Source organism: Megalobrama amblycephala, linkage group LG16 (genome assembly GCF_018812025.1).
Source record: "Megalobrama amblycephala isolate DHTTF-2021 linkage group LG16, ASM1881202v1, whole genome shotgun sequence".
Lineage (NCBI taxonomy): Eukaryota > Metazoa > Chordata > Actinopteri > Cypriniformes > Xenocyprididae > Megalobrama > Megalobrama amblycephala.
Genome location: NC_063059.1, coordinates 1960834 through 1974610, shown reverse-complemented (window position 1 = coordinate 1974610; position 13777 = coordinate 1960834). Strand labels below are relative to the sequence as shown.

Here is a 13777-nt window from a genome sequence, read left to right as displayed (position 1 = left end):
GGTTGGTAAAGAACTTGCAAAATAGCCATAGTTACATTACTCTTTTGATAGAATAAACATGATTAATAATCGTGATTATAATTTTGAGGAAACTGGCACTGGCTGTCATGTCGATGATGTCTTCACAATGGATGATCTAGTCAACTCGATCTCTGCTGATACTTCAGGGCTGCGTTGTGGTCGTGTCAAGGCGTCTCATCTGGAAACGGCCCCGAATCCGGTTGACTACGGTAAACCTCGGGATAAACAGAAAGACTAATATTAGCGTAGATGCCATTCTTTTTCTGATGTAACGAGTACATCTGGTGTTATAGGAAGTGTTCCCGGTTCCGGCTGACCTAATTTATGCAGCCTAATAATCCTTTAACGGATTTGAAAATATAAATTTATAATGTGTTATGTGTATGCCAGGTTAAAGAGATGCGTTTTTAGTCTAGATTTAAACTGACAGAGTGTGTCTAAAAGGAACATAGTTGTGATGAAACTGCCTTTTCTAGTATTTTTGACAGAAAAGTAAGATTTGAGATCGGCCTGTAATTGACTAATTCTTTAGGATCTAGTTGTGGTTTTTTAATAAGAGGTTTAATAATAGCCAGCTTAAAAGTTTTTGGTACGTATCCTAGTGACAAAGATGAATTAACAATATTAAGAAGGGGATCTATGACTTCTGGAAGCATCTCTTTCAATAGCTTAGTTGGTATAGGGTCTAACATACATGTTGTTGATTTTGATGATTTAACAAGTTTAGACAATTCTTCCTCTCCTAAAGCAGTAAATGAAATGAATTTTTCCTCAGGGACACTACAATGCACTGTCTGACACGATACTGTAGTAGACGGTTGCATGGTTATAATTTTCTCTCTAATATTATCAATCTTGCAAGTAAAGAAGTTCATAAAGTCATTACTGCTGTGCTCTTTGGAAACATCAGAAGTTGAAGCTTTATTTCTTGTTAATTTAGCCACTGTATCAAATAAATACCTAGGGTTGTGTTTATTTTCTTCTAAGAGTTTTGAAAAATAGGCAGATCTAGCAGTTTTTAAGGCCTTTCTGTACTCAATCATTTTCTCTCTCCACGAAATGCGAAATACTTCTAGTTTTGTTTTCTTCCAGGTACGCTCCATTTTTCTGGCTGCAGTTTTTAGGGCCCGAGTGTGCTCACTGTACCATGGTGTTGAATTAATTTCCTTAATCTTTTTTTAAACGCAAAGGAGCAACTGAGTCTAATGTGCTGGAAAAGACAGAGGCAATAGTTTCTGTTGCAACATCGAGGTCTTCTAAGCTGTCTGGTATGCTAAGGTGATGAAACTGATCAGGAAGATTATTTATAAAGTGATCTTTAGTGGTAGAAGTGATGGTTCTACCATATTTATGGCAGGGAGGCAGTTTAGCCTCTTTGACTAAATGTAGTATACACGAGACTAGATAATGATCTGAGATGTCATCTCTGCTGCAGAATTTCAACGGCGTCAATATCGATTCCATGTGACAATATTAGATCTAAAGTATGATTACGACAATGAGTGGGTCCTGACACGTGTTGTCTAACACCAATAGAGTTTAGAATGTCTGCAAATGCCAATCCTAATGAGTCTTTTTTATTATCTACATGGATATTAAAATCACCAACAGCAAGGACTTTATCTGCAGCTAGTACTAACTCTGATAGAAAATCAGCAAATTCTTTGATAAAGTCTGTATTGTGCCCTGGTGGCCTGTATACAGTAGCCAACACAAATGTCAACTTACATAATGTTACGTAAAGCACCATCACTTCGAAGGAATTATATTTGAAAGACTTTTGACTAATACTGTAAATATTACTATAAATTACAGCAACACCTCCCCCTTTGCCTTTCTGTCGAGGATTGTGTCGATAATCATAACCTTGAGGGCTGGACTCATTTAAAGTAATGTAATCGTCCGGTTTTAGCCAGGTTTCTGTCAAACACAGCACATCTAGTTTATTGTCTGTGATAATATCATTTACAATGAGTGCTTTTGAAGAAAGTGATCTAATATTTAACAATCCAAGCTTTATCATTTGTTTATCATTATTATCTCGATTTTTTATTTGTTGAACATCAATTAAATTTTTACCATTAAATGGGTTTGGAAGTTTTTTGTTTTTATTAATTCGGGGTACAGACACAGTCTCTATGTGATAATATCTAGGTGTAAGAGTTTCTATGTGTTGGGAATTATCTGACTTCTGTAACGTGAGGCGGCTAGCAGACGGTCAGTTTAGCCAGTCTGTCTGCTTCCTGTCCTGGGCCCCAGTTTGTCATGTTTCAGCTCTAAGACTATGTGCCATATTACTAGAGAGAAGAGCAGCACCATCCCGGGAGGGATGAATACCATCTCTTTTCAACAGGTCAGGTCTGCCCCAAAAACTTTTCCAATTATCTATGAAACCTATATTATTCTGCGGACACCACTTAGACAGCCAGCCATTGAGTGATGATAATCTGCTAACTATATCATCACTCCGACGAACAGGAAGGGGACCAGAGCAAATTACTTCTCCTGACATTGTACTTGCGAGTTCACACACCTCTTTAATGTTAATTTTAGTGATCTCCGACTGCCGAAGTCGAACATCATTAGTGCCGATGTGAATAATAATTTTAGAGTATTTACGATTAGCATTAGCCAGCACTTTTAAATTTGCTTTGATGTCAGGTGCTCTGGCTCCCGGCAAACATGTGACTATGGTGGCTGGTGTCTCTATTTTCACGTTCCGTGTAATAGAATCGCCAATAACTAGGGCACTTTCAACAGGATTCTCAGTGGGTGCGTCACTGAGTGGGGAGAACCTGTTTGATGTTCTTATTGGAACGGAAGAGTGGTGTTTTCCGCGACTAGGCCGTCTCACTGTTACCCAAGTGCCCTGCTGCGCGGGCTCTACAGCCGGAACCGAACAATGTACAGAGTTCACTAAGCTAGTCGCATCCAAAACAGTATCTGAAGCCCCTGCATTCTTACTATCCTCGATTAAAGTTTGGATGCGTGTCTCTAATTCTGAGATTCTCTCTGTCAGCCTGACTATTTCCCTACATTTATGACATGTAAATCCCTCGTCGCTGACAGAGAGGGCTATGCTAAACATGTGACAGATGGAACACGATATAACACTGGGAAAGGATGACATAACTCACCGTGTTTGTAGACTGATCCGAGTTGCCACAGCTGTTTGATGAACGCGTTGGAAGAGGAGCGCGCAAGACTGATGACAAGTTAAACAAGCTAGCGAGATGCAAACGCATTGTAACAGCGATTTAGATTCAAAGATTACAAGATGGCGACGTCAGATTAATGTGGTGGGCAAAGTAATGATAATATAAGCAACAAAAAGTACGAGATTCAATAAAAGTAAGAGAAAACAAAGCTATACGGAGATACAAAACACTGAGCAGCGAGGCAGACAGGAGCTCTTCCTCACAGACCCACGATTTGAGATCTGGTGAAGCCAATAAACTCTCTCTGGAATCAACAAGAGGGTGAAACAACCGATGCAGATCTAGAGAGATCTCAGCGGGTACACGAGCACTGAATGACCGCTGACAGCCTGGAGCTTGCATCTCCGAAAGCATAAAAACAAATTGTAAAATAGGTGCTATGATTAAATATGAGCCACATATTTCTGGTGTAAACAACTTCATTCTTGCCTAAAAACTACAGTTTGTAGTACAACAAGTGTAGTATTTGTAAAAAAAAAAATATAGTGGATTTGCTCGGCCGCTGTGACAGTCCCTTCAAGCTGAGTGATACAAATGGTGAAAAGGCAGGAGTGCTGTTATCACTAGAATATCGCACGGCTATCAGCCAATCAGATTCGAGAACCAGAAAGAACTGTTGTATAATTATGTATATCATCATATAAAACTTTATTCCACAGAGAGGTGAATGCATGAAGAAAGCAAGATCCACCTTCCCTGAAAACAGCACCGCATCTCTGTCAGAAGTGATCACAGACAGGTTCATGTGCACTGGAGGAACAGAGAATAACAGACATAAAATGACTTGCAAAGGTTTGGTTGAAGAAATTAAATATATATTCATATCTACTCACCGAGATGACGCATAATGAGTTTAATTCTTTGCAGGGGATTCTGGGGGAGCTCTGTTTCTACGTAAGAGGATGCGATATTTCCAAGTGAGTGCTATGTAGTTTATTTTCAGATTTCATTTGTCTTGATAAAAAGAGAGCACAGAGGTGGAAGTTAAAGTGCATTTCAAAACTTTTTGTCTTAATAATACATTTAATTGTAAAACAAAATTATGTAAGATAATATTACTTGTTTTTTAAAGAATGTCTTGATATCACTAGCAAATAATAATAGGATGATTTTCTATTTCATTCTGACTTTAATCATAGACAATTATTCGATTTATGTTTGAATCAAGGAGAAATATTTAGCACCAGGATAAGTGAATTATAGAGACATAAGTGTATGAATATGTACATGGCCTAAAGTGATGTCTGGAGGGAGTATTTGTTTTTAATGACCTTACAAGTTCAATTAAACCATCAAAATATGAGGAAAATATTTTATATATTTTTTAAATATTTTGAATGAGGGAAGAACAAAACACTAAACTTGGTTAAGGTATTTATTTGACAAAATTAAAAGCTCAACTATGCAATATGCTGATGTTATAAAGTTATTTTAATGGATATTGTGAAAAAACAACTTTCCATTAAAATATATTTTTTGGCATGTGGGGTATGCCTCATTTAGGGGGCATATCCCAATTCAATTGCTAATGTGTGTGTGTGTGTGTGTGTGTGTGTGTGACATATCAGGACACAAATGTGTATAATGACATGGGTATTACAAGAAGAGGGTGACTTAGAGGACATTACTCCATGTCCCCATTGTTCAAAAGGCTTATAATCATACAGAATGAGTTTTTGTGAGAAAGTAAAAATGTGCAGTTTTCTACTCTTTTATGAGTACTGTGATTTCGGACATTATTCTTTTGTCACATACTATTTTTTGCCAACTATGTAGTAGGGAGTATGTGATTTCAGATGCAGCCCTGTTTTTTCTCGCCATAGGAGCTATGTTGCCCATCACAGTTCAGTACAGGCGTTTAAACCATGTCTTCTTGAAGGAGGTCTTGGTTTGAGTGTGACGGAGGAATTCCTGCCTTCTTTTTGACTCTTTTACACATTTTCTAAGCTCTTCACATGTTTTCAGCTGGTAAAAATACCACGAGCACATATAGCCCAGCACACATAAGTTCTGTTGTAAAATGTGATAAAAGCCGTTTTTTTTTTTTTTTTTTGGTATTTTTAGGGTCTGTTAGAAATGGCACCGTGAGAATGCTAAGAGAACCAAGACTAAATGTTTACTTTTTGTGGAGGGTCCATACCTAAAGAACAAAGGGAACCAAACTGTGAACAAGAGACTTCTCAAGTCATTTGTCTTCTGTTATTCCCTCACAGGTGGCAGTCATTAGCTGGGGCACTACGCAGACATGTGACTCGAAGAAGGCTGTCGAAGATGACCGGCCTCTAGACGCCCGGGACTTCCACATCAGTGTGTTCTCTGTGATGCCCTGGCTCAAGCAGCACCTTTACAAGGAGCTGGAATTTCGTCCTTAGCATAGTGCTGACTGAAACACAGGAATGCATAAGAAACTATGCAGATTTGAATGAATGTTTTCAAAGTGCATGGTCTATGAGTGAGCTAATTTTATCAGTTCAAGATAATAAATAAAAACAGATGATTATCTCATTTATGATGGCATTTTTTTTCCATAATCCCATTTGGAAGATTGAATTAGGTAATTGTTTGATCAGAGACAATACAAAATCTAATATTCTGTCAGGACTGTTACCATCAAAGATGATAAAGAATCAGCATACAGTTTGGGTTGGTGGTGTAGATCTGTTCTGTCCATCAATGTGGTGTAGAATGGATAAGAGCAGGGAGAGCAGCAATATAACACACTATTATACAGAACCGAAGCAACAGAATGTATTATAGATATCATTTGAGTGTTTTTGATGACAATAATGTAATGAAATTAAGGAATGTCAGAGGCCAAGTACTGAATAAAGTATCCAAAAATCACTAGAACAATGTTATATATTTTGTTGACTTGTATGTTGACTTGTGTAGTTTCCAACAAGCCTTCAAACAAAGCAGAGCTGCTTGAATTTTTGCACTAGGAGTGGCAGAAGGTGAACCAACATCAGTGAGACTAGTAGAGATCATGGCAAAAGACACGTGACTGGAAATCAGGGTTCTTCCACCAAATACTGATTTCTGAACTCTTTTGAAGATAAAATATTTGCATCAATTTTCTTTGCATTATTTGAGATCTGAAAACATGGCCTTTTTTATTGTATTAAAAAAAACTTACCAGTTGTCATTTTCTGCAAATAAATGCTCTAAATGACAATAGAATAATATAATAAAACAAAAATGTTCATTTTACTCAAACACAGACATATAAATAGTAATTCTTGCTAATTTTGCAGTGGTCTCTTAACTCTTTCGATGCCAGCATTTATTTATTTATTTATTTATTTAAACAGTTTCTAGCCATTGCCCCCAGAATGTTGTATGAATATCTGAACATACAAAAAAAGGGGTGGGAGAAAAAAATAAATCCATCAATGCATCGTTGTAATTATTTAAAAAAGTATGCCTATAATTACTTATGTAAGGATATGTAAATGTAAGGATTTTAAGTTTTTTAAGTCAGTAAAGTAATAAATTAATAATTAATAATTAATAAATAAAAAAAAAATAGATCAAGAATAGTTTTGGAATCGGATCGTGAGATGACTAAAGACTAGGAGCCTCTGCTTTTAAACAAAAAGAAAACAGTTTATTCTCGCTTCATACATACTTTTTTATCAACACTTGAATGTGGGTAAGTTTCATAAAAAAACATTCTAAATAAAAAACTGAGAAAATTGCAAAAAAAAAAAAAAAAAAAAAATCAATGACTACAATGTAAGCAATGCTTTTATCACTTGTTTGTTTCAGCTTTTTCTTCACCTGTGTTTTGATCTAGAGATTCTGTACTCTTTCAGAATATGTGTAATAGCGCCCCCTACTATATAACAGGGAAAACATGGATTCCCGTAAAAATTCCATCAGTGGCAGGGAAAAAGTTAATATAAGCCTCGTTTCCACCAAAATTACCTGGAACAATTTGTCCCAGGAACTTTTCACCCCCAGACCTGTTGCTGTCTGCTTTTCCATTGCCAAGACTTTCCAGTTCCTGCTGGATTTCGTCCTCCGTATATAAGCTTAATAAAGTCTGAACCTCGTCGTTGGTCCATCAGTTATAATTTTTAAACTCCTTTGTTTATTTGAATAGCAAACAACTCTTACTGCACACACCGCAACAGACTTAAAAAAATGATGGTTGAAATAAAATGCTGCATGGAGTCAACCAATCAGCATGTTTAGTGCCCAAGTCCCACCCCCTAATGTTCTTGAACTTTGAAAAAGTACTACCTCGAGAGCAGGGACTTTCTGAGGGGGAAATTTTTATCCAGAACTTCATTTAGACCCTGGTCCCTGTGGTGGAAACACATCGAGTACCACCCTAAAGTCTCCCTAATTCATGGGGAAAGTTCCTGCAGTGGAAACATGGCGATAGATAGATAGATAGATAGATAGATAGATAGATAGATAGATAGATAGATAGATAGATAGATAGATAGATAGATAGATAGATAGATAGATTAAAATTCACACCCATAATTTAAAAGGGAGACAGCTTTTCAATCCATGTGAATTTTATGGTTACACATACAATCAGCAGACAAAGCAGCACTCCCAGATTCTTTTCCTCTTCTTTGACCCTCTTCTTTGTTGTTTGTTGTGTGGAAGGTGGTCGATTAGCTCATACAGTGTGAAGATGCAGAAGGAAATCTCATCATAAGCCGTCTTTGTGCCGTTCTCAAAAAGGCAGGCAAAGACGGCAACCGCTGGGGCATCAGCAGACATCAGCTCAACATAGGCCAAGTCTGAGTACGCACTAGGGCCTTCATATATGATCCACGGTCCTGACCAACTGTCTGGGTCTCGAGGCAGAAGACTGAGGTAAACACCCAGGTCACGGCGGGCATACGAGCATGTGGGGTGAGTATATACCACCCATGTTGGAAGGAGGAAGTTCTGTGAAGAGCTCAGAGCTGGGGATATGCTGACTGCTCGTGGACTGTAGCTGGACCTCAACCGTCTCAGAAAGTGTTGGGATTGGCTGAGCTGGTAGACTGGGGCTGGAAATCCAATCACACTGCCATGGCACCCATTTTTTGGCTCCACCAGTTTCTGCACCAGCTGGCCGTCGTGAAAAACAGTTCCATTATCAAAACTAACGGCCTGCACCCGACAACCTGATACACTCCGGGCGTTGCAGTACAAAACGTTGACTCCATCTTCCTGATCTACTGACACCATCTGACACTCCACGCTCTCTGGCGCAGACAGCGCCTCTCCAATATGCCACACATTTCCATGCGTGTCACTATAAAAACAAAACGAGTGTGACGAAGTCTTGCACTTCCTGCCAAAGCAATTTCTGCAGTCAATATGGTAGGTGTAGGCAGGGATTATTAGCCTTCCAGATTTTAATTGGGTTCCGTGACCTGGACCCACAGCAAAAGTGGCCCACTCTGCCAGCAATAAAACACACAATGGTTTCTAAATTCAGTAATAATCCAGTTTTATTGATTACAATAAAGATGAAGCTAATGAATACGTTTGAATAAGAGGTAACACTTTACAATAAGTTTCATTAGTTAAACATTAGTTAATGTATTAACTAACATGAACTAACCATGAACAATACATTTGTTGCTGTATTTGTTAAAGGATTAGTCCACCTTTAAATAAACTTTTCCTGATAATTTACTCACCCCCATGTCATCCAAGATGTCCATGTCTTTCTTTCTTCAGTCGAAAAGAAATTAAAGTTTTTGATAAAAACATTCCAGGATTTTTTTTCCATATAGTAGACTTCAATGGGCACCAAACAGTTGAAGGTCAAAATTAGTTTCACTGTAGCTTCAAATTGTTCAACACGATCCCAGATGATATAAATAAGGGTCTTATCTAGTGAAACCATCGCTCATTTTCTGAAAAAAATTGAAAATTATATAGTTTTAGCCATAAATGCTCATCTTGAACTAGCTCTCTTCTTCTCCTCTATTTGAATTCCAGCAGTGTAGACGCTGCTAAGCGTATTACTGCCCTCCTCAGGTCAAAGTTTTGAACTAATTGTTATATACTATTGAACTAGCATATTGCATATAAAAATTAGTTCAAAACTTTGACCTGAGGAGGGCAGTAATACGCTTAGCAGCGTCTACACTGCTGGAATTCTAATAGAGAAGAAGAAGAGAGCTAGTTCAAGATGAGCATTTCTGGTTAAAATGTATAAAATTTAAATTTTTTTTAGAAAATGAGTAATTGTTTCTCTTGATAAGACCATTATTTCTCGTCTGGGATTGTGTAGAACAATTTGAAGCTACAGTGAAACTAATTTTGACCTTCAACTGTTTGGTGCCCATTGAAGTCCACTATATGGAAAAAAAATCCTGGAATGTTTTCATCAAAAACTTTAATTTCTTTTCGACTGAAGAAAGAAAGACATGGACATCTTGGATGACATGGGGGTGAGTAAATTATCAGGAAAAGTTTATTTAAAAGTGGACTAATCCTTTAAAGCTTCTTTTTAAAAGATGTAATAAAAGTCTAAGGTGTCCCCTGAATGTGTCTGTGAAGTTTCAGCTCAAAATACCCCATAGATTTTTTTAAATTCATTTTTTTAACTGCCTATTTTGGGACATCATTAACTATGCACCGATATATAGGTTGCGGCCCCTTTAAATCCTCGCGCTCCCTGCCCCCGGAGCTCGCGCTTGCCTTGAACAGCATAAACACAGTTCACACAGCTAATATAACCCTCAAAATGGATCTTTACAAGATGTTCTTCATGCATGCTGCATGCATACATCAGATTATGTAAGTATAGTATTTATTTGGATGTTTACATTTGATTCTGAATGAGTTTGATAGTGCTCCATGGCTAAAGCTAACATTACACACTGTTGGAGAGATTTATAAAGAATGAAGTTGTGTTTATGAATTATACAGACTGCAAGTGTTTAATAATGAAAATAGTGACGGCTCTTGTCTCTGTGAATACAGTAAGAAACGATGGTAACTTTAACCACATTTAACAGTACATTAGCAACATGCTAACGAAACATTTAGAAAGACAGTTTACAAATATCACTAAAAATATCATGATATCATGGATCATGTCAGTTATTATCGCTCCATCTGCCATTTTTCGCTATTGTTCTTGCTTGCTTACCTAGTCTGATGATTCAGCTGTGCACAGATCCAGACGTTAATACTGGCTGCCCTTGTCTAATGCCTTGAACATGAGCTGGCATATGCAAATATTGGGGGCGTACATATTAATGATCCCGACTGTTACGTAACAGTCGATGTTATGTTGAGATTCACCTGTTCTTCGGAGGTCTTTTAAACAAATGAGATTTATATAAGAAGGTGGAAACAATGGAGTTTGAGACTCACTGTATGTCATTTCCATGTACTGAACTCTTGTTATTCAACCATGCCAAGGTAAATTCAATATTTAATTCTAGGGCACCTTTAATGTTTGTTAATGTTAGTTAATGAAAATACAGAAGTTCATTGTTTGTTCATGCTAGTTCAAAGAGCATTAACTAAAGTTAACACATTTTTTATAATGTATTAGTTATGTTGATGTACTAATGATTAGTCGAGTACTAATGTACGCAACTAATGTTAACTAATGTTACAGAATAAGAAACACGGTGTCATTAGACATGCACATGCAACATTTCTCCAGCACATCAAATGTTATTTTAATGTGATGACCAAAAACATTTGTTCACCCTTCTGAGATTGTCCCCATTTGTCAAACCGAATGTTTCAAGATGTAGGAAATCCAACATTTGATAGAAAACACTTATTTAAAAATAAAAAGACATTAATTACCACTATAACCAGCAGGTGGTGGCAGAATAGCATTTATTTGCGTATATATTTGCCATTTCCTGTAATGAAACTCAGTTTCACTTTAGAATATATATTAAACATTATTAAAATCACTAGGTTTAAACATAAATGTTGTCAAGGTGAAGTGTGAAGTACTCACAAAATCTCATGAAAAACAATAACTTTTCTTGTGAATTACACAGAAAGCGAGCAGCGCGCTTCTCTTTATGATCACTGAAGCTGTCAGTCAGTGCAGCGCGAGATCAATGATTTCAGGACACTTGTGAAAACTCAAGCATTTTATTCAATGAATCTACCTAAAGTGCACAATAAATATTTAATTTACAGTGTGTTGACACTTTTTTCACTCAAAAGTGTGAACGTGTGAAAACTGATGGTCAAACTGAATTTTGCTGAGGAGGAACACTGAGGTATGTCCTTTTTTATGTCGTCTTACATTTGAATAACTAAATTAATTTCTTTACCACTGGCATTACCAGAATCTCACCAAGGTAAATTTCACCCAAAAATTAAGATGTGAAGCATTAATTGAACCAAAATGTATAGCCATTGTGTTGAATTCACCCAGCATTACATTCATTGAATTACGTCCAGTTGTGTTCCACAGAAAGACTGAAATTTCATTTTTGGGTGAACTATACCTTTAACTGGGATAAGAGAGACTATTTTAATATTGGCTTTCAAGCACATACATAATCTTTACGTATCCGGACAGAGGAATATGATCAGACTTTACCTTTGATGGTGTCCCCTATGAGCGTCCTAGTAAGGTCTGTAACAGGGCTCCAGGTGTCCCCTTGGTCACTGCTAGACACATAGCAAAGACGTGTCACGTTCTTCCCTGTAATTAACTGGTAAGACTCAGAGGTGTGACCCAGAACAGCGATGAAAAACAAGAAGACGGTGCCCGTAAACTCATCATAAACAGGGCAAGGGTTCATCGAGCGGTAGCCCTCCAGTCGAGCGCTACTCAACACCTCCATGTCTTTCCACTGAGGAGAGAAATAAGATGCTTTTTTTGATTATGAAAAAACATATTCTATACATTAAATAGTTATAACAGTGTTGATATATGTTAGAGCGCATCTTACTTCCACATAGTTTTTATAAAAAGTGCCTTTGCGCATGACCAGCAGATGTGCTTGAGCGTCTGCCGGAGTCAGTCTCTCCTCACAGAAGGCCAAGAAACAGCTGGATCGAGGAATGTAGATCAAAGCAGGCACACGGTACGTAACTCCACTCGGCTCCTTTTGGAAAAGCACGGATCGTGCTGGGAAGTACTGAGACCCCATAGCCTCACATAACTAAAAAGAAAAAATGGTTCAAGTCAGTACCCTTTTTCATTCACCAATTCAAACTCGAATGCAACATGACTAAAAACAAACAGTGAAGTGTCACATGAGTCATGATTATCACATCACCAATATGCAGAAGCGTTCAGGAGAAGATGTTCAGTGCATGGTGGCTTACACTTGCTTTTTTGTGCTTGACAGCTCCTGCTTGCCATCGGATTTTCATAATATGGAAAAGAGCAGCTAGGACATTCTGCTGAATATCTCCTACTGTTTCACTAATGACCTGAAGTTGAACATTCATTCATTTAAACAAAGAAAAACATTCCAACTTTTAAGGAAGTAAAGTTACTTGGTGATAAAGAAAAGTGCAGATGCACACAGAATACATGCAGAAAGTGTGACAGTCAGTGAGGACTATTGTGTTAAAAGAAAGACAGTTGGACAGTGCAACAGAAAGCCTGGTTCACGTCAGCATTTTTACAAAAGGCTTATTCTGGCTTTTAACTCAACTCACAGCTGAAAAGCGAAGCCTGCCAAGCTTTGTAATGGTTCTTTCTTCACAACAGTTTGTTCATCACAACCATAGTTATTATGAAATACACAAACACAACATTGCATAGGAACGAGCTGTGATAATTCTTAATATTGCTGTAATAATTCCAGTAAATAAACAGAAAATGACTGTCTCCTATTATGAGGACAAAAACACACTCGTGTCTACAAAATCCACTTTCTGGTGTGGATGAGCACAGACTTTTGAGTAATTGTGTTAAACATTCAATTTCTCAAAAACAAAAACCATTTAGCTAAAAGAAATCAATAAATACTGGAGGACAAAAAGGGTACTTACAGCAAACAGGCAGGATACACAAGAGCAGTGTCGTGAGATGATGAGGGTTAGATAAGAGGATGTGTGAGATCAAGAGGGTGCAAGTGTGTGAAAATGAGCGTGTTGGCCTGTGACAAGTGCACTATATAGCACAGACTTGTCTATTAGATGGTGATCCATTCAGTGCCATGTTCGCTGTTTGTGCATTGACCTAGAAGTGGGCTTGACTTGTCAGCAGAGTGAAGCAGACAGATTGAAAAATAAAAGCCAATCCAAGACTGCATCTGTACATTTATTCAGCATGGGATGTTTTGTTTTATTTGGGGAGATGGGTTGGTTGGCTATAGGGCCACATTCACAACGCTGCAAAATATGGTTGTCAGTTTCTTGTCACTTTGTCACTTCATTTATATAGCAGCACCATATAATTACAAGATTGTTCAAAGGTGCTTTACAATAATAAAACTAATTACAAACATAATAACAATAATGTTAAAGTCCCCCTGCGGTGAAAATCAAGTTTTAATGTTGTTTATATGTCTATGTGGTGTTTTTAATATGCTTTAAGACAAACCATGTGCAAATTCACATTGCTGAGTATT

At 37.5% G+C, this 13777-nt stretch overlaps 2 protein-coding genes across 2 annotated transcripts in view; one reads left to right on the top strand and one right to left on the bottom strand.

The window, feature by feature from the left end:
- The window catches only part of si:ch1073-280e3.1 (complement factor B), a 37917-nt gene extending 32173 nt beyond the window's left edge, over positions 1–5744 (top strand). Inside the window, exons 17-19 of the mRNA XM_048161031.1 lie at positions 3899–4031; positions 4107–4156; positions 5453–5744. Of these exons, the coding sequence (XP_048016988.1) occupies positions 3899–4031; positions 4107–4156; positions 5453–5611 (342 nt within the window). The 3' untranslated portion in view covers positions 5612–5744. The remainder of the gene's footprint in view (positions 1–3898; positions 4032–4106; positions 4157–5452) is intronic.
- A 2043-nt stretch (positions 5745–7787) lies between these two features.
- On the bottom strand, positions 7788–12343 carry neu4 (sialidase 4). Its single transcript, XM_048161569.1, has 3 exons — positions 12143–12343; positions 11788–12043; positions 7788–8650 (listed from the first exon to the last, which is right to left on the bottom strand). Exons 1-3 carry the CDS (start codon positions 12341–12343, stop codon positions 7788–7790), a joined length of 1320 nt encoding a protein of 439 aa, XP_048017526.1.
- Positions 12344–13777: the final 1434 nt, after the last annotated feature.